General features: G+C 38.3%; 1 protein-coding gene across 1 annotated transcript in view; it reads right to left on the bottom strand.

Moving 5' to 3' along the window:
• The window catches only part of LOC119727632 (amyloid-beta A4 precursor protein-binding family B member 2-like), a 56,168-nt gene that overhangs the window by 22,991 nt on the left and 12,281 nt on the right, over positions 1 to 20,896 (bottom strand). The window contains 2 exon segments of the mRNA XM_038199601.1: positions 6,424 to 7,748; positions 18,373 to 18,722. Of these exon segments, the coding sequence (XP_038055529.1) occupies positions 6,424 to 7,748; positions 18,373 to 18,436 (1,389 nt within the window). The 5' untranslated portion in view covers positions 18,437 to 18,722.

Below are 20,896 nucleotides of genomic sequence, written 5' to 3'. Positions count from 1 at the left end.
TAAATGAATGAAATAAAAATCAAAGAACCCAACATTAACTGATTAAATTATCTCGGAACAAATCTGCTCATTACATTTTCTGTCGCACGTAATCCCAAGAACCGAGGACTGTATTTCCGTTGATTAATGAAATCAGACATGATCAGGTGCGTGGTGTTTCATGGTGTCTAAATTAAACAAGAGACGTTTGTATTGGCCGTGACAGGCACTGCTACAGGAGACACAGACTCTGATATAGTACTTGGCGACTGAAGTTAGTGACTGAATGTATGGGGGGGGGGGGAGGGGGAGGAGGTTGACTCATGGCCCGTAGCCTAAAGACCAAACTACATGCACTGGAAAAGTTTAGGTGATTGTTCAGTGAAAAGAAATAATATATGCTGACAGAAAGCAATGCTTTTAGTCCTCCATAGTGCGAGGTTCGTGTTGGTTGCAAAATCACATCACCGTCAGGCTTTAGATGGGATCTAATTTAGATTGGTAACCAATCAAATGTTTGTTTTCCCTTCAAACCTTTTGGAATCCTTTAGAATCTTACAAAAAACATTTGGCATACTGCTCCATTGTAACTGAACATTACAGCGTAAGCAATGGGTCTTCTTTCATTGATGGACCTGCAGTGATGGCATTGTGAATTATACACCAATCCAGGCACGCCACAATTCTATCACTCAGGCCCCCTTCAATGGCGAAAGCATTGTGCTAGCTATTGTTCAGATAATCCGTCACCGGGCAGTTGCTTTGCACAATAGAGCGCACATGCCAGGGTTTGTCCATATGTGGACAATGGCATGTTAACAAGCATTTATAAAAAAAGAAAAAAAGAAGAGGGAAACAGATAAAACAGACCGTCAAAACAGATTAAAAAGCTTTAGAGGTTAGAGCAGTCTTAAAAGTTAAAACATGGAAAAGAAAAACCAAGATCTTTAGAGGCTGGGGTGAGAGGAGGTACTCAATGCAAACATGTGTCTGTGTTATTTTTCCATGCATAGGCACAAAAATGTATGACTCTTGACATGCAGACAGCACATGTGTTGTACAATGAGTGTAATAACTGGCAACCCGGACAGCTGAACCAGGCAGATCTTTCCAAAGAAAACAGACCCATGGACAAACATTGGTCATCGAAGACAGAGAGACAGAATAAAACAGGCAACCACACAGACAGGAACTGTTGACAAACTTGACACGAGAGCAATTTGCTCCTTGGGGAAATAAACGGACAAGACAAACAGATGGGACAAGATAAGACAGATACTAGAGGGTTGACTTCAAGAAAAAGAAAAGAACGAACAAGCAAGCTTATCTTTGAAATCTAAGTATTTAGATGAAAAGACAAGCAGCAAACGTAAAAATTAAAAGTGGAGTGCAAGCAGGTTTAGAGGAAAGGGTTGTAAACGGAATGTACAAATAAAACCTCTCTCCAGAATTTTGTTTAGTGAGTAAATTCCTTTATACTTTCGTTAATTTATCACTCTTTTTTTAGCAAGACTTTCCTCAGCCAAGCATATTGCTTGGTATTTCAATTTTTCTCGTTTCTAAAATTTGTTTGACAAAGCAGATCTTCAATTTTTTTCCCCTTCAAATGATGTTCTCGTTTATATATTTATTTCACTCGGATTCTCCCTTGTGCATTCTACTGAAATTCTCTTCATAATTGTAGCGTCTTGTTCTATTGACACTATCGTGCACAGATGAACTTATTGCATTAAGCGCCCATGTTTACGACCATGTTGCCGACGAGTCTATCCATGTCATCAGTTGCCAAGGAACCACAATATTGCTGTTTGCGTTTCATTACTTTGTTGTCTAAAAATTTTCAAACGAAGAGGATGCGACCTTGTTCATCTCACTTTATATCATGGCAACGTGCTGCAGTTTGTTAGCTATAATTTTAGGCAAACAATTTGCATGTTTGCGTTCCACATCTTTCTAATTTTTTTTTTTCGGCGGACTATGAGAGTTTATCAGAAATAAATAGGTGAGGGTTTATATGTAAACATCAAAATGTATACATGTATGTTTTCCTTTGTTAATTTCCTATGTACATTTATGCAAAAGTCATTTTTTTTGGACTGAAAAGATTTTTGGCAATCAATTGAAATATTTGACACACATTGAAACAGGACAAATACCCTGGTAAATACAGATTACAGTCATGCCTAGTCATACACTAGACCAAACCATGTTAAAATACGCAGTAAGGTGCATATATTTTGCATTTCTGTCTCATCTCCCCCCCTCCCCCCCCATTCCTTGACATGGGCCTAGTTTGTTTGTCCCAAGACGGATTTTCCTCGTCGCGACCGGACGGGCAGGTAATGGACCACAATCCCCGTTTCCATATGCGCGGCGTGCATTTTATCACTCGTTACCCGGCTAAATTGCATTTGCTGGGCAAACACTGGCCAGACGGAACCGGCGTAACTGCGGTTACGATTTTAATCAAATACTGGGCAGAAGCTTTTTTTTTCTTTTCTCAAAGCAGTCGCATACTTGCTTTGAGATAACATCGGAATTTCTTTATTAATCCTGGTGATTGGAATATCTGTTTCTAATGTTGGTTCTGAAAATCCATAAATATCAATGAAATAGTGAACATTACTCAAAGCAATGAAACCCCCCCCCAAAAAAAAAAAACCCAAATGGATCAGAAGTTGCTTTACGTGTTGATCAAAGAAATTAAACACTTCAATTACCACTGACAAAATATTTGAAAAAAAAAACAAATGTGAAAAAATATACAATTTGATTTGGTTTATTTTGGCAATTTAAGAAAACTTTGAATTTTGAGAGAGTAATATACATACATGTAGCATACACAACTTGGTTATTCATAAAACCACTCGTAATGGTACTATAAGAAACAACCAATAAAACTTTATTGGACAGCTTCCAATAAAATTTCTTCCCCGTATCCAATAAAGAAAAGCAAAAAAGCAAAAAAAAACAAGACAAGTAATCCTTAATCGCTGGGCCCGCGCTCATCGCGTTTGCTTATCTCTCTACAGCGACGATGACTCATCCTCTGTACCCTCCCTCTACGCAAGCAGAATAATTGAAGTGTGGGGAGCGAAGAGAGCGCACACGCTGCTTTACGAGTCCGCGGGCACCGAAGTCCGTCCGTGGCCGCGGCGCGGATTGATTACGCCTCGATTCCCCCGGGCTTCCTGAGCTCATCATGTCCTGACTGTAAAATAGAGAAAATATGAACAAAACAATGCGCCGACCAAGACATGTTGTGCAGGAATGCTATGGTTATTGTTGTGTGCGATGTTAATGTCCGTGGTTACTAATGTCTGCGTTTTCTTGGTGAATGGGGACAAAACAATACGAGGTGATCCGACCGCGCTCCGCGCACAATAATTAGAATTACTTAGAACGAGTGTGTTTGTTTATGATTTGATGTGTGCAGTCATGCTTGTGATATGAAGTGGTATCCACACAAGACAACCTGTTGACGGCGTGGGATTCTTGTGTCTATAGTGTGGAATTCTTGTGTTTTTAGTCAAAATTACATTGCTTTTCTTACATGAAAGGAACTCAGATTCTAGAGTTTTCTAATGTTATTTTTTTTTTACTTTTTTTTTTTTACACTGCATTGTATAACAGAAGTTTAAGAAAATTCAGAAAAGCGGTGTTGATAGAAATTATGTTATGTTTGCTCAATGGCTTGGATCGTACTGGGGTAATTATTTTTAATACAAAATTATTGTTTGTTTTTAACAAAAAGATGTCTATTCAAGATGTTAAATAGTTATTCAGGACTGGAGATTGTTTTAATAATTATGTAATTCCCCTTATTTTTGTGCTTGTATGAAATATACAATATGATCAATTTACAATACGTTTATAAAAACATGCTTTCATATTTCAATAAAATCTGTGAAAATTTTATGTCGAGAAGAATATAGATGCAGACACTTCAGGGAATCAAAATTTCTCAAACAGAATCCCTTTTTTTAACTGGAGGTTACTCTTCATCACTTCATTGTCAATTCCAGGCCAACGTTTATATCCTGACCTATTGTGGCCTGAAATGTCAAACTGGTTAATTCGAGCACCCTCCCCACTCCCATTTCAAACCTCCGGCCCATCTTCATGCTTAGGGGGACAACAATATCCCCTGTGTTTGTCTCCAACTCTCTAGAGAGATCAAGTTCTGTGTACAGAATCATCAGCAGCCGCGACTGCCGTGCCGCGAATGAATTATAGACCGCGACTTCATCTGTTTCTCTCTTTCTCCGCCATTCATTACCCACAAAAAAAAAATGCCACTGGTTACTACGACCCGCCCCGACTCATGTTTATTTCACAATTTCGATTGTTTGCTTACACTTAACTGGAAGAAAAGGAGAAAAAACGAATCGCTGGGGTGCAAAACGGTTCAATGGACCGCACTGTCAAATCCCTTGGGACTTTCATTAAATTTTCAGAACGGCTGTCTACTTTTGATGTGGGTGATGATGAGGGTTTTGAAATGCGATATGAATTTGAGATATTTTCACGTGCTGAATGTCATGTTCCGGTATTCCTTTGAATATGAATGGAAAATTACTTTTGTGATTACGTTAAGTGAGGACTCCATTTGAACCAACCACCTCCACAGTGCTATTCAAATGGCACGTATACATGTAGATGTACTTCACACGTCATAATGAATGTTATGAGACGGGATAAAAATATTGACAGCTCATACGTGTCATTTGCATGAACACTCAGGATGTAATCCTGTCAATTTACTTTATGTGGTTACTATGGTAACCATAAAGACCTTGCAACTGTGACAATTTCTTTGATATATTGTATTCTAGTTTTAACCATGTTGTTTGAGTCAACACAATAGTCCTGATTGGCATAAAAAAAAATTAAAAATTCAAAGTTTATGTATTTCTGTTCTGCATACATACGCATAGAGATTGTCATAGCACCTGTGTGCACTGTGTCAAAACAGATTAAACCAATAAACGTAATAAAAAAAAATTCAGCATATTTGTCCATTTTGTATTCTATGTACACGTACATCATATTTAAAATCTTGAAATGAATCCCTGTTGACCGATGTCTGAGTGAAGTACAGAAGCAAGAATCTTAAAGAAAGAGGGGGCGGAGAAGCTTTTCCAGCACAATTCGCATTAGGAACACGTTTCAGATTTGACGCTTTGTTGTCAACAAAACAAAAACCTCTCCAGCTCCTGTCTTATTCACGTCACTTAAAAATCTATAAGATCCGTGCAGCACGGGGTAGGGAACCCAAAAAAAAAAACCTGTCTACTTCTGAAATCACGACGGGGTTCTTATTGCGGCCGGCCGGTGAATTGAGACAAAGTGCCCCGTGCAGAAAATCCATTATTAGCATAATGGGCCGGCTTTTCTTCATTCAATATTTGGTGCGCGTGGCCGGGGGCTTTGCAGATGCTCCCTAGCGCATTAGCGGCAATTCTCCAGCCCTCATTAGGCCTGGTCAGACAGTCAATCTGTTTACTGTCTCTGCAAGATTTGTTTGTGGAAAAAAGCCAAATAAAAAAAGCCTTCTTTTTTATATATTGCTAAAATATAAGGGGACAAATTGCAAAAAAGGAGAAAAACTCATTTTTGAAATGTAAACATAGTCAAAGCTGCCCTTAAACCAACACATTCTGGTAGGAAAATGTAATTTCATCGGTTTGCTATTTCAAAAAAGCATATCCATTAAAAAATTCCTGGGCGTGCAAATCAAATATTGTAACTTATTTTTATTTTTTTTATTTTTTTCCTCCCAAGATTAGGTCCAACGAACATTTCCTTAAGATTTTGGGTAAAATAAATCTACAACCACCATACCATTAAGATCTTCACAAGTTCACAATGAAATTTTAAAGAGAGGTGAAAAAAACCTGAAGATTGTTTTCATGGAAAACAGTAATTTATTTTGTAATGGCCTAATCAGTAGTCTTTCAGTTTCAAATTACTGGCATGCTACGCTATCCGCTTACGTACTTAGTGATTAATTTGATTTATATGTGAGACGACAACGAAAACTATGCCTACAGTCCTGTATGTAGTAAGGCTTCTCTTTATTTCTTCTTGAAGAAAGATTTCATTTTGTCTCAACATTTTTATATTTTAGCTGTCTAATTTCCTTACAGTGTCAAGGTGCAGAGAAAGTGTTTGAGGCAGGGGGTTGAACCCCCCCCCCATGTTTTCCAGTCCCAATCCCTACAATTTTGACTTAAAGGTGAACAAAAAATTCTAATGATTCCAGGAATTTAGTTTAAACTTAAAACAGAAAATGTATTTCTGGCAGGCAACAGGACGATTTTGAGTTCTCTGCTAATTTTTATCTAGGTCTAGATCTGTCTTCCTGTAGAGGGCTTTAAAAAAAATGAGATTGTTGATAATATGCAATGAGATTGTTGATAATGTGCACAGTTGAATACCTACCGACCGTGCAGGTTTTCTAGGTGGACTTGTCGACGATTCCCCACCAGACATTGGTGATGGTGGGTTCCACTGTGTAGTTCCGCTAGGGACATGCCAGTAGTAGGTCCCTCTCATATCGGCAACCTCCTTCCATCCTGGTGGGAGAGACGTGGGCTTCTGCAAGGTGCTCTTCTTGAGTGGGTCTTTGTTGGTCTTGGGTTCAGGAGTGACCTCAACGCCCGATTCAGCTTCATCATCTTGGGAGGTCTTCTCCCCGCTCCGGGAATCCTCAATCAGGGTGCTGAGAGAGGGTTTACTACCCTCGCGGAGGAGTACGCCGGGTCGCTTGATGGGAGATGCTTTGTCGTCAACCGAAGTTTCACTGACGTAGCCGTGATCGTGTTGGCCGTTTGACGGGGAAAGGAGTTCTTTGGAGAAGCCTTCTTCCTGCACACGCAGTCCGAAACTGTTGTACAGCATTTCGTAGGTGGATTCGCAGTCGGTGCTATCATCCTCCATGGTTGAGGGACCAGAATCGTAAGGGGTGGCATGCTGTGGCGGTTCATATAATCCTTCTCTGATTTCGCTGTCGTCGTCTGAGTCACTGATACTTCCGTTGATAGAGGTGATCTCGTCGTCTGGATTTTCCATGCGACCTTTGGCGATGGATTCCAAGTTTGCGTAGTAACGGAGGAAGCCGCCCAACTGAGATGCCCGGACCTCTTCATCAGGTGAGACTATGTCTGCATCCGGGTCTTTAGGCTCTTCTCGGTCTTCAACATCCTCATTTTTGTCCGTGATCTTCATTCTCTTTGAGTCCTTCTCACGTCCACTGTCTTTAGCTGCCTCATCCACACTCTTCATCTCTTGTTCTTCATCTTCTTCTTCGTCTTCGTCTTCATAATCGTCCTCCTCTCCATCATCGATAAAATCAATGTCGGCGAACATGGCCTCGGCTTTCTTCTTATTTCTTTCCCGCAGGATGTTGTCGTCAGCGACGGTCAGTCGTCCTTCCATCTCACCATCGCTATCCATCAGGGCTTCCAGGGGGTTACCTATCCCCATCTCGGAGAGGTCTGTGGAGGCGTACTTGGTCCTGCTCTTGCCCGAGCCCGAGTTGCGCTTGGAGCCGCCGCCGTTGTCAAACTCAAAGGTGAAGTTGGAGTCCTTGAGGGAAGGCTCGTCCAGCTTGCGGCTCAGGGATTTGAGGTCATTTTCCAGGGCCTCGCTGAGCTTGTTGGACAAGGTCGGATCGGTGGTGGTGTTTGCATTGACTTGATCGGATGGTGTGATGGCGTTGCTGTCATAAGATGGGTTGATTAGGGATGTCATCGCCTGCTTTGTGCCTGACAAGAAACACACAAAAACAAAACATTTACTCAGTGACAGTCAAAGAATAAATCACTAATATCTAAAATTTCTAACGGGAAGTGATGAAAACCAAATATTCCTATAAAAAAAACATTACTCATGAAACTGTAGTTCACAGGCCCGTAGAAATAGGAGAGAAGACAAAATATTCAGATTTAGAGTTGGTAGGGAAATCCTCAAGGAGGGAAGGAACTGCAATCCTGATCTACATTATGAAAAGGAGTGGGATTCGAACCCGAGACACAGAGATGACAAACGAGGAGAGACACAACTGGTTGAACTGATTCCCCTAGTTAAGCAACAAATGACGTTGAAGTCCACATGCTCCAAAAGATGAATTCAACCATGTTGCCGAGGGTAATTACAAACCTCCATGAATAATTCAAGAAGCTTTTGAAAGCTGACACACACAAGCACAATTGACATCTGTCAGAATTAAGCGAGGGACCATACATTACAAATGGACATCAGCAAGCGAAACAGCTTATTGAAGTGTTTGTTTCAGGTTTTTAAGACCTCGTTAAACAACCCGCGGCCCCCGCACGTCCCCTGCAAAAACCTCCTCTCAGAGTGATCTAAATGAATAAAGATAGCCATGGTTTCGTTTTGTTTTCCTGCAGCACTCGGAAGCCTCCATACAGTAGTTCCCCAGAGACTCTGTTTCAGTGCAGTTGAGGATTTTTTTTTTCCGTAAGAGTTTGCCGGAATAAAAACACTCAATAATCTAGATTTCTGACACAAGATTTTTGTTGTGGTGATGAAACAGCAGGCAAGGCAGGGAAACTGAACGGGGATAAAAAGCTTTCAAGAGTCGTGACGGAAGTTTTTTTCACTAAGTAATCCTTCCACTCTGCATTCAGTGATCTGCTCAGTGATCTGCATGTACGCAGGCAAATATTTATCCACACCATTTGGCAAGCTGTGATTTTTTTGGCATTTCAATATAAAGAATACTGAATAAATGCTTTGTTTTAGAAAAAAAATAGTATTTTAATTTTAACTCTTTCTGTCCTCATATGTTAACCAAAAGGTTTTTTTTTTCACAACTGCGTCATTTCCTTTCACTGTTATCGGCGCATGATGAAAAGCAAATAACACTATTCATCAACATCACACTCTGATGCAAGCTTCATTAATTAAGTAACAAAATTAATCATTGCTAAGTTTGAATAGAAGATAAATATGTCATTGCAAAATCGTCAAAGCAGGCCTTTACCGTGATCAAGCATCATATGTAAATGTAGCTATGTACATTGTAAAGTCACTTCATGGAAAAGTGCATTCACATTGTGCTTGTTGTAACAGCACTCTTAATAAGTCAATAGTATCATCCATTTGGTCCACGTTCAATTTCATAATCGGTAAAGAATTCTTGATTTGAATAGTTAATGACTGGCCTTTAAACATCAATATCTTAGAACAATGGCTCTCGACATCTACATGTATACATGTATTACAAGGACCAGGTAGCTTTACATGTAAGTGGCTTTTGATGAATCAAGGATTAAAATCAAATCATTTATGAATGTATTTCTATTTCCCTAAGCTTTTTCTTTTCTTTTACGTTCCCAGCAACGGAACAATTTTCTGTGAGTGGGCGAGTTCTGGAGAGAGCACCGAGTAGTGTTTGCCGGGGCTTAATTGCTGTTCTCATCAAATAACCTTCGTCGTTTAGGGTTGGGGGAGGGGGTGCCACACGCTCGTGATCAAAGTGACATATAATGATTAGATAAGCTGGGGACTTGCACACACACGTGACGGCTGGAATCATGTTTTCCTGTTAATGAATTCCGTCTGTGTAAAATTGTATTTTGGGATTTTTGTTTTGTATATGTATGTGTGCCCTGGCCTACACTGCGTTATGGGGAAGTTTGTTATTGTTAGGCAAATTGGGACCGAGTTATGGGGACTTTCTGCTGTTCCCACAGCATTTTCTGTCCCCACAAATACCTTGTACAGACGAGTGTACGGAACAAGACTAGATGTGTGTTTCCTTTTTTCTAACAATCAGCTTTCGTGGAAATTCACCCAAGCATGCTAAATACTTTTATCTTATCTGTTCATAATGTGTAGTTTGATTTGAGAAAGAAAAAAAGGAAAAGTCACATATCTAAATGAGCCGAAGATAAACTCTCAACAAAAGCAAAGCCAAAAATCAGGGTTGTTTTAAAACCAACCAAGCACCTTAACCTACAACTACTGATAAGTAAACCAAAGACTAAACCAATAACAAACTGCAAGTGCTGAGTCACAAGTGTGTACGGAAAATATTAGCTTGATCTATAATTTGGCCCCTTATCGGCCAATTGTGTGGACAAACATTGACATTTGACTTAAAAGGTTTTCAAAGCTCTCAGATGCCTATTAGTGGCGGTTGACCGGGGGAAAAAAAAGGAAACGAAAAAGCAAATGGAGAAATTGAGGAAAAAGGAAAGAAATGCTCTTAATATTATTATTAAAACACATCATGCATAGGAATGTTCACAAGTGCCTGCTCCAGTGTTACCTGGATGCGATGGGTAAAGTTATACAACCCCGCACTGGGCCTCCTGCTACTGCATCCACTAAGGAGGTTAAATTGATGCGTTGTTAGTCCGGTATCGGGCTATAAAATCTAAATGATGTATTCTGCTTCTTAATGGGATGGGGTCCGCTTACAAGCCCGCCGGCCGGTCGGCTGGCAGAGTAGGGTTTATGTGTACCGTATAATGTACAGGGCAATTGGAAATGTCGCCAGATACATAAATTATATTAATGTGTAGCTCCGAATATAACTTTGCGGTTAAATTGTCTTGCAGGGGAAATTGGCCATAAATATTGACGTCAGGAGATCTACTTCCAGGAAATTTTCATTTCTACAAGCTTTTATTGCATTTGTGCCAAATGTTTGATTTTGAAACAAGACATTTTTCAATCAATATTAATAAAGACAGAAAATAAATGGCAATTTAAATATATAGCAGATTTTTTTTCTAGAATTGGTAAAAACAGAACCATACCAAACCCTATTTAATTATGAAAAAAATAGCACAAAACAGACATGTGTACCGGTACATCCACACAGAATTTCTAAGATTAAATGCTAAATTGCACCCATTTTTTTTTTTAAATAAAAAAATTACACACATTATTATAAAACTTACAGTACTCCGAAACTCCACATAAGATTCCTGTTCACACGCAATCTGATGGGCAAATACGTTTGCAAAAATATGCAAATGAGCAGTCTGCACGCAAGTAATCAACAGACAACTCAACTGCCGGGGCCGACGAAGAAATCAAAACAGTACGGCGACTAAGAATGGCCACTCAACACTTGTCCTAACCATCATTGGCCTCTCCGCACACACTCACGGAAATTTCCTACATCTCCGAAACCATCTAATATTCTGAACAAATAAACAAGAATTTCCAAGATTTCAACACTCACGTTCAGGGAGGAAAGCATTCGCGGCAGCTGGCTGCTCACGGGGGGAAAAATTCCAGAGCAACGGAAAGGTGATGGCGAAATCCTACTAAAATGGGTGTTGCATGCTCCTACTGTGCATGTGAGCTTATGTCTAGAGGAGGCAGGTGAAAATAAAAAACCTGAAGATGCTGTGGACGGCGTCGTCAGCGACGCTGGCCAATCACGGTGCCAGGCTCATCAATATTCAGTCAAACTCATTCAGGATTTACTGAGCTTGATGTGGGACATTCCATTCTGTGCTCTGGGGGTGGACATACATGCATCACCTTGATGCAAGGAGAGGACGACTCTTTGGAAATGGGGAATATTTTAAGCAGGAAATCGAGAAAATTATTAGAGTGAATGAAATGCAATCTTGCCCTGCTGATTTACTGAAGTGCCCATTTTCTCTGCTTCTATGTCACAGCAAGTTTTGATCTTTTAAGAATTCTAAAGTGATGGCTTATAAAGTAAATGCAACTGCAAGATTATTTTGAAGGATTATCCACCAACTATGATTGAACTGAATTTGCTGGCTTTTTTTTATCTGATTGAGAAATACTTAGGAGTTATTTTTAAAAATTAAATTTTGCTTTTAAATTATAGAAATCAGACCGGTAGTGGAGCAGTTTTTGTATGATATTCCAAAAAATCAGGGTAACCATTTGAAAAACTTATTACATCTAAATTTCTATTATGAATAAAATTCCTCCATTTTGAAACAATAAGGACAAGTCTGAAGCAATACATATTTCTAAGTTTAAGATTTCAGTTGTTTCGAATGCCAGACTTTACCAGAGCTTTGAATAAAGACTAATTTATGTTGTCATTAATACCTAATGATTAGACTGAACTATACAGGTGCAACCTGGAATTAGACTCCTCTCAATGCCACGATAGCTGCAGTTATGTCAAGGCTGCAAAAAAACTGAAAGAGTACAGCTACAAGGCCACACATCCAGGGATACATCTGTACCGTAATTTGGTGAGGTTTCTATTTGCGTCTTTTCATGTCTCACCGGCAAACTGCCTTGCAGGAAATTAGAGCTGGCGCCAAATTATCCTGTCTGTGGACGATGATTTAATGCTTGATTGCAATGATTTCACACACTTTTTATCCTTGGAGTGTGAGGTCTCTGATTAGAAACTGCTTGACGGAAAATTTTCGAATAAATTATGACTATGCGCCACAAGACAAATTTGATTTTGCCGAATAACAAAAACATTGATCAATATCATTTTGAAAAAAAAAACCACAAAAAATTCCTGTGAGCTCTCAAAATTCTTATTTAAATTCTTGTTTAAGTTCTTTCCATTATCCCAAAGCCTGCAAACCCCAAATTTATATTTTTCTCCCACTTTTTTTTTTCTTGGACAATTTGAACTTGATATGTGTATGGTACTATTTACAATATGAAACAATATGAAAGAAAACAAATCAATTTTCTGGCATGCCACACTGATTATTTTAAAGTGCTCATTGCATAATATACAATTCAGGTTTGACCTTTGTACTCAGCATCTTTACTCTTTTGCTTTTTCCGTTTCATTTAACTTTATCCCTTTCCTTTCCCTCCTTCATCCTCTTAAGACACTGAGACCGACAGTCACGACACACTCTCCTAATGCCCCATCTTCCAGTCAGCTCTTAGACCACCGTGAGGTTTTGCTGAAGACCTGAGAGAATCGCCCAGCCCCGCTGTCCGCATTAATAAAAGAATACCCAGCCATCAAAGGATTGCCGCCAATTCATAAATGCCATGCATGAATTCAGCCAGTGTGTATGCATACATGTGATGGGGGGAACTACCGGTAGCGTACTGTGAGGCAGTATGCTTTGCTAAAATGGACAATGACTACCCAGGGCAAATTGTGTTTTAATTGCGACTCAATCGATGCGGGGGATGTTTCGTATCAATTGCAGATACTTTGGGTGAGATGGAAAAATAAGGTGCATAATAGACCTAAGATTGGAAGGATTTATATCACTAACTAGAACAAAACCTGAACCTTTTGGATAGAAGATGAGCTGCAACCTTGCAGACGCATCAGATAAAATTGAATTTAAAAAGTAAATTATTAAAATTTAAAAAATCTGCAAACTGAGCAAACCAAAGCGCTGAATTGTGTTAATATTTTCATTTCAAATATGTTTTATTTCATTTAAAAACATACGGTATTGTCTACTAGATGTTTCACGCATCATGAACAAAAAAGTGTTGACAGCTATTTCACCCCCCCCAATCCCTTAATAGTTTACTTCCCCACCCCCTGCCTTTTCATCTCCTTCCCCTCCCTACAACTCTGAAGTTCCACCTTCGAATGAGTACATTTTCCTATTTTCCTTTTACATGTGCTTTCATAGTCATATCCTAACACCAGTTAAAATGTTCCCATGTTTTCCAAAAGACATGACCTTTAGAAATGCACAAAGAAAACAAAATCGTCTGGATCCTCCCTACAACAATAATCTGAAAAATCTCCCCATAATAAAAAAAAATTCCAGGTTTAAAAATATCAAGTCTCGTGAGACATGGCGAGGCCGGACACTTAATAAATTTTCTGGACCCTGAAAAATTATTCTAGCTGTCCCGAAATTTTCAAAACAGTAAGTCCATCTGGAACTATGCGCAAGATGCAATTCCGCCTTTACATGTACATGTACCTCCGAAACAAAAACAACGGGTGGCCTTATTACGAGCCCCTATTCCTTTGTGGGTATTCTCACTGAAAAACCGAGATCTGAAATATGAAACCTCTATTTTGATCGCTCTCATAAGAAGTTGGAAGGAGGGGATGAGTCATCTTTATTTCCCACAGGCTACAGGTGGGGCTGGCTTGTTTATTTTGCTTTCTTGCGCAGATGAAATTCGTCAGACTTGCAAAAGGAAATTTCGTGTTATTATTTCAACAAATGAAAAAGCCATTATTGATTTTGAAGCCCTGTACTTGAATTTTTTTCCCATTCCATTATATCACTTGAGAAACACTCTCACGATCTCCACGAACCTCGAAGGGAAATATTTTCAAAAGGGTGGATATTTTATGATGCTGTTATGATAGCTGCATAGTGATCATATCTTTAAAGTGAAGAGTACTGCATTTCATGATATTTTTTGGGAACTTAATTTTAAAAAACTTGTGGGTATAAAGGACACAAAAGTGTAGTTAATTTTTCTTGGATGAATGATGTGGTAAACTTGAACTAAAATCAAAATCACTTGCCTTACTGGAAAAAAAAAACACACATAATCTAAAGCATCCAATTACAAATTTCCTTTCCATTTTTTCCAGTGAGCGCAAGCTAGACTGTAACAGACACAATTCCCTACCCTGATATTAATTGTTCCTGTTTAATCAATAACGCCAAGTGTACATTGCTAAGACGTCTAAGATCAATGATCAATTCAGCTGGCGTCACGAAGCTTGGCCGGCACTGACCCCCAGACGGTAACGAGGGGAGAAAGAAAAAAGGGGGGGGGGGATCCACAGATGAAGCAAGGTCTTGTTGGTTGCTCCGAGTCAAAAACCACAGCTAATTACAGCAGACGAAGACAGGCTAAGATTATATGCAATGATGATCACGTACACTATTCCTTATCAAGCATAAAACATCAATCTAATTTTAATTAATTAATGTTTGTGTCCAGGATAACTACATTTTTTTTTGTTCTTTTGATTAGAGAGTTCCACGACACACACTGAGACAAAAATTAAAAAAGAAACGGAAAAAAGGCAAACATGTAACCTGTGTAAAGAAATAAACAGATAAGATTTATAAATGTATTTTTTTAAAATAAAAATTAGTTCACAGCACTGTTTACAAATATATAACAAAAGGTACGAGGAACAAAATAAATTTCAATTATAACACAGTAAGAATTAGAAAAGTTGTTTCAAGATGACAGCATAAAGATTCACTGCATCGCAGGATAACAGATGTTGGTTATTAAATATTCAATTATTTTACAAACAGAAGCCGAGTGCATTTTTATGCAATAGTCTAGATGTATGCAAATAAGGCTTGAAAATTTAAAAGAAACTAATATGGCTAACGTACACACGTACTGTTTTTGCCCTTTTCCTACTTTATTCTCTGAAAAACCTTCCCTTCACCAGCAAGATGACATCAAACCAGCTATCAAGAACGGTTGCCATGGATACATAAAAACGTTGAAGGCCAAGGTTGGACGATAAGAGTGTGCCAGACAAACTGGCGCCAAGAACAAAAAATCAGATGGAGTCGGCAAACGCTTATCACAATATCGGAGCGATTCGGCAGTAATTTGCAGCAACAAATGCAAAAGGTTTCTGGCGGTAGGGCCTAATGGAGAAAGAACACAATTTTACTGCTCTTCTGTTGTTCATGTACAATGTACACGTATGTGATTTAAGTAGCCCTACCAATTGGTTGTTAATTTTCTTATGAGAATAAAAAAAAAAACCACAGGAAAATCTTTACTCAACTTTTGAGGATTTCAAAACAATTCAAGAATAGTTGTGTTCAATACCTTTCTTCAACTTTGTCCTTGGAAGTTGTTAAAAAATTAGTGAAATGTGTGTGTTATATTTTAATCAAGATAAAAAATAATTGATTTCATTATAAATTAGCAGAGTAGCTAATTCTCGCCCGCGTATAGTACATGTGTACATACAAACATAATTTTTCCGCGAAACATATTACATGTAAATGAACCTGCAAATCTTAAGATTATTCAAATTTACATTTATAAGACAACTCAGTGAAATCCATCGTATGAGAAATGATCCACAATTTGTGTGAAACAATGTGTTCAATCCGTGAATTGAGAGGGGAAAAAGTGAACAAGAGGACACTTTATAGTACAGAGAATTAACATGATGGAAAAGATCAAAGTCATTTTTGTTTTCAAACTCATTGTTTTTTTTTCTTACAGAATCCCCATACATGCATTAATTAATATAAGGCACCGGTACAGTATGTGCATTAACAGAAATAAGACAGCTTAGGACACATCATGCCCAAGATCAGCACTCCTATCTACTGTAAGAGATTCCTCTCTACCCCTTCAGTGGGCCCCAAGACCCGTCTGATGAATAGTTCATTACTCCGCAATGACGTGATCTCGGCAGATGCCCGGCAAACATTCGCATGAGGGCGTTGGACTGCATCGAGCGAGGCACAGCTGCAACTGGCCTGTTGTAAGTGTATGCAAACGGCTGTAGGCAAGACTGGCAGTATACCACTCATGAGTGCATACGGACAGCTGGAGGCAAGGCTAACGATCCTTAGTGCGGATGATTCATATATTTAAGTAGTGAGTGTTTTTTCCAAGAGCCTCATTAATGTTATATTCATTGCTAATATTTTATAGGACCCTGACACTTTTGAGCTTTATCATTGTGTCCATGTGGAACGGTGGTCATGAATAAATGAACTGTCATTCCCATGTGAAAATAGTTCTCGGTTTAAAAGAATTCCATTCGTCAAGAAATTTCTTGTTATTTTAAATGTTCTACCCTGTCCAAATCAATTAGATATTCAGATGCAGCAAAGGCGGTATGTTTTTCAAGATCATTAAACCCCCAACATACATGTAATCCAATAAAAATTCAGCGTCCAATAGAAAGTTACGACATGATTGTCTTAGAAATCTGAAGTTGCAGGATTGTAAAATTAATGGTAAGTGAAATTCCTTCAACAAACATACCGGTTCTTCTATTTCTTGTATTTTTTGTATATATCTAGGAATCTTTTTTTTTTTTTTTTTGAAATTTCTTTTGGAAGCACTTTTTTGCGCAGCACACATTTATCGCCCTATTTCTAAATGTCAAATTGAAGGGCAATTAAAACAATTAAATGTAAAGTCTTTTTGGTCAATAAAAATCAATAAGATGTATGTTATGCACATGTACACACGTTTGTCAAAGGTTCACATACATAAGCTCAAATCTTCAATGGTTATCCACGACAAAAATAATCACGAAATGGCCAAACTAGATTTACCAGAGGAACTGATTTCCAATCTCATCATAAGAAGACAACGTAACCTGAAACCGTACGGCCCGTATACCCTTACACGTCAATCTAACAACCATATTGGGGTCACGCCACCATGTACACCACCGCTCATCCAATGATACGATTTGTAAGAAGTTGTTGTTCATCTGTCTCCTCTAGATCCGATTTCAAGAAGCAGCTGAAAAGAAGTTGCTTCTTAGCATATTGATGCTGGGTACCAGTTACAAGTGACATACATTGCATGACTTTTTTAGTCGGTAACCTGTTCTCGCTAAGCATATATTTTCTGTGCTGAGTATATTTTTCAGTTGGCCATCAAAAATGTCCTCCATTTTATTTGTGATCACACACTCACTTGGAAGACTCGTAATCATTAACTTGTGACTGATGACAGGGTTGTTTGAGGTGACAGTGTACAGGAAAAAGCAGGGGAAAGGAACAGAGTTTCGCGGAATTAATTAATTTTGGTTGTTCAGTAACAGGAAAATTAAACAGGAAATTAGAGTTTCTTCAGATAAGCATGTTGACAGCCACTATCATGAATTATGGCGTTTCAACATGTTTCTTTACAATTTTGCAATCTAGTGCTTTTCAAAGAAGCCACAGCAAAACAAAATTAAATGTCTAGTAGTGAGAGGTAATATTCTAGAATGTGGAGTGAAAATTAGGATATATATTTTCATTTTTCTTCATAAATTTGTTCTTATTTGTCAAATTTGTCAGTTAAATTGCTGTTTTTGTTGGAGTTGTCAGCTGATCATGAAAATGCCGGTTTATGAATCTCATGTAAATGCTGACTAAATTAACTTGAAATTCACAAACACACTGATGTACAAATCATTTCCATATTGAAATTCAATACATGAACGGAAATCACAGCGTACAATCAATATGGCAATGAACAGAATAAACCACAGATTTACATTTTGTAATTTTGAAAATTCAATTCAACAGTGTCACTGATAAAAGGAAAAGCTTGTTTTGCTACCTGTAACCATGTCACAATATAATTCAATTCGAGAATTTCAACAGTGTACATAAATAAAGATGACAGTCAACAAAAGTAGAGATAATTTTACAAATTCAATTAAACATCTGTTACTGAGAAAAAGTGAAATTGCGTCTCATGAACATTAACAATTATACTTACTCATTTTGTGAATCTGTTGGATCTGATGGTCATCATATCTGGAAATTCTCAATGTCTCAGCCATCTTGAAATTTCAACAAGACGCTCCTTGCACTAGCCTCACAGTCTTTCTCTTTCCCTTCCGTCCTGCACGTAGTGTCCGGCCCAGCCAACACCCTTCAACGACCGCCGCTCCCAACTGAGCTATAAAAGCTGGACTGAGTCAGCCCGGCCGTGATGATACGATGTAATAATGAGGAGGGATTTGACCGCGTACGCGTCACTCACACACACACCTTGTCTGTACGCAGCCAGCTACATAACCAGTCACTAGAATTTTTTTTCCTTCTGCTTCTTCTTCTTCTTCAGGCCTGTGGGAAAAGAAAGGATCGTGCATAAGATATCACGGGTAATGTACATGGACTCGGTGTACTTGTGTACGATGACCACGATCAACCTGTATGAAAATTGACTCTATCTCATCTCCGAGGACGGTTTCAAGCATCGACGAGTGATGACAGTTTTTATCAAAATGTTTCCCTCGGCTTTATGGGGGAGGTTAGGTTTCATGGACGGGAAACATTCAGACATCATACCGAACATTTTTTATACCGTGGCCCTGTGGGAAGGTTAAGTTGGTATATAATAAACATTGGAGCATGGTTCATGTCAGACATTCTCTCCGTATTACTGATGCAATCACATACGAGGCTGAAGCTTCATGCAATATTGAAATTTTGACATGTAATGCAATGTACATACATGTATGTACACACGTGTACAAATGTACATTAATGAAATACACAAATGTCCCTACTGTCATTTCATATTTTAATTTTTTTTTGGAAATTTCAAAGGTAAAAAACTTCAATAAATTACCGGTACATGTACATGTACTTGTAATTTCCTTGTCATTCTCTGTAAAGGTCACGTTATGTCTTACATGTCCAAGGCCACATGGCCAACAAATGTGAAGATATACGCATTCCGGTAGTTATAAATCAACATATACATGTATTAATGTAAGGCTTTACTGTATGGTTTCATGTACCGGTATGTTGACAATTAGGTTAAAAAATATTGCCATATTCTAGCTAGACTAACAAGATTCATGAAGTGGTGCTCTATACCCCGCTGGTGAGAAGTTGCAAGTTCATATCCCATTTAAGTCAATTTTCTTGTTCAACCGAAAATTGATTTTTGTAAAATACAGGACACCACAAACCTCACTGAGAACGGTGTTTTTTTTAAAAATTATTCATCAGTAGATGATGATACTTCAAAGTTCCCAGAATTGAATCCTGTTTAACAATTTTTTTATTCATCTAAACCTCACAATTTTTTCCCCATTTTCAAAATTATGAGAACTTAAGCCTGGATCATATTTGCATAAATTTGTAGTCCCACAGTAAATATTTTCAAATCCCCAATTTCCTGTGATTTTATGAAGTACGTGTACATACAATGACAAATTTATGGAGATCTGCTATGTTTATTTTCTGATCCCAGGATGACTAAGCCATGCGAATGCTGTCCAACTCAGTGCTTTTGCGGAAAGGTCACTCTATGCATAAAGAATCCAAAACCAATGAGGAATATCAATAAGAAGCACACAACTATCTTAATTGTACATGTACGTCTTAATGCTGTGTTTGATTCGAGACAAATTTCATTTTGATGAGTGTAAATTTTCATAATGGTTCATTATTTGACTTGTTACATAAGGGCATTCAAGGGCATTGCTAATGAAACCTCAATAAATTTGTATAAACATGTCCATAATAAATTTATAATAGTTTATTTCAATTGTTCAAATTTTCTTCATGTTTCGACTTAATTTTCAAAAATACTAGCAAGGAGAAGACACACTACCCTTCTTTTAATACTTTTTTTTCTCAAACCCTTGCCAGGAAGATCATGAATAAATTACCACAGGTGGAGCAGTCCATTTGGCAGACAGGGGGGTCGATTGCTGAGGGGAAGTTTCATTTCCACAAAACACTTAAAGTGCAAATATGCCCCGTAACAACATAAATTTATAATAAAGCCTGTGAACATTTACATTCATTTCTTAATTCTCTGTTCGCTTTCCACCTTGAGCAAATTGGTTGCAGTCCCTTAAGGTGGCTTTCTGTTAGTATATGGCACATGGTCCGATGCGCAAATCGGCAACTCAATGAAAAAGAAAAAGAAAATACAGTTGCAAATGTATCACTAATGAACCCAATCCTTCCACGTGACATATTCACACATGTTCCCAGGACCGGGGAGTAGATGAAATATTAATGAAAGTATATAACTGCCTCAGGCCAAACTCGTTACGTTCCCGAGTAATCAAGAAGCTTCGGAATTTCCTTGCAATAACAATCTACTCCGTCAGCATGCGCGGAGGTGTGAATAAGTTTGAAATTTGTCCTAATTCCAATTTTGGTGCACATTTATGTATTTTGAAAATATGAAACAGTACAAATTGTGATGAATTATTACTTGCACATACATGAACATGCCTTTTAATTTAATTGAAAGGTAGTGGTCTGCAAATGTT

The sequence above is a fragment of the Patiria miniata genome, unplaced genomic scaffold (assembly GCF_015706575.1).
Source record: "Patiria miniata isolate m_02_andy unplaced genomic scaffold, ASM1570657v1 HiC_scaffold_20, whole genome shotgun sequence".
In the NCBI taxonomy this organism is placed as follows: domain Eukaryota; kingdom Metazoa; phylum Echinodermata; class Asteroidea; order Valvatida; family Asterinidae; genus Patiria; species Patiria miniata.
This window is presented reverse-complemented; position numbering and strand designations above follow the sequence as displayed.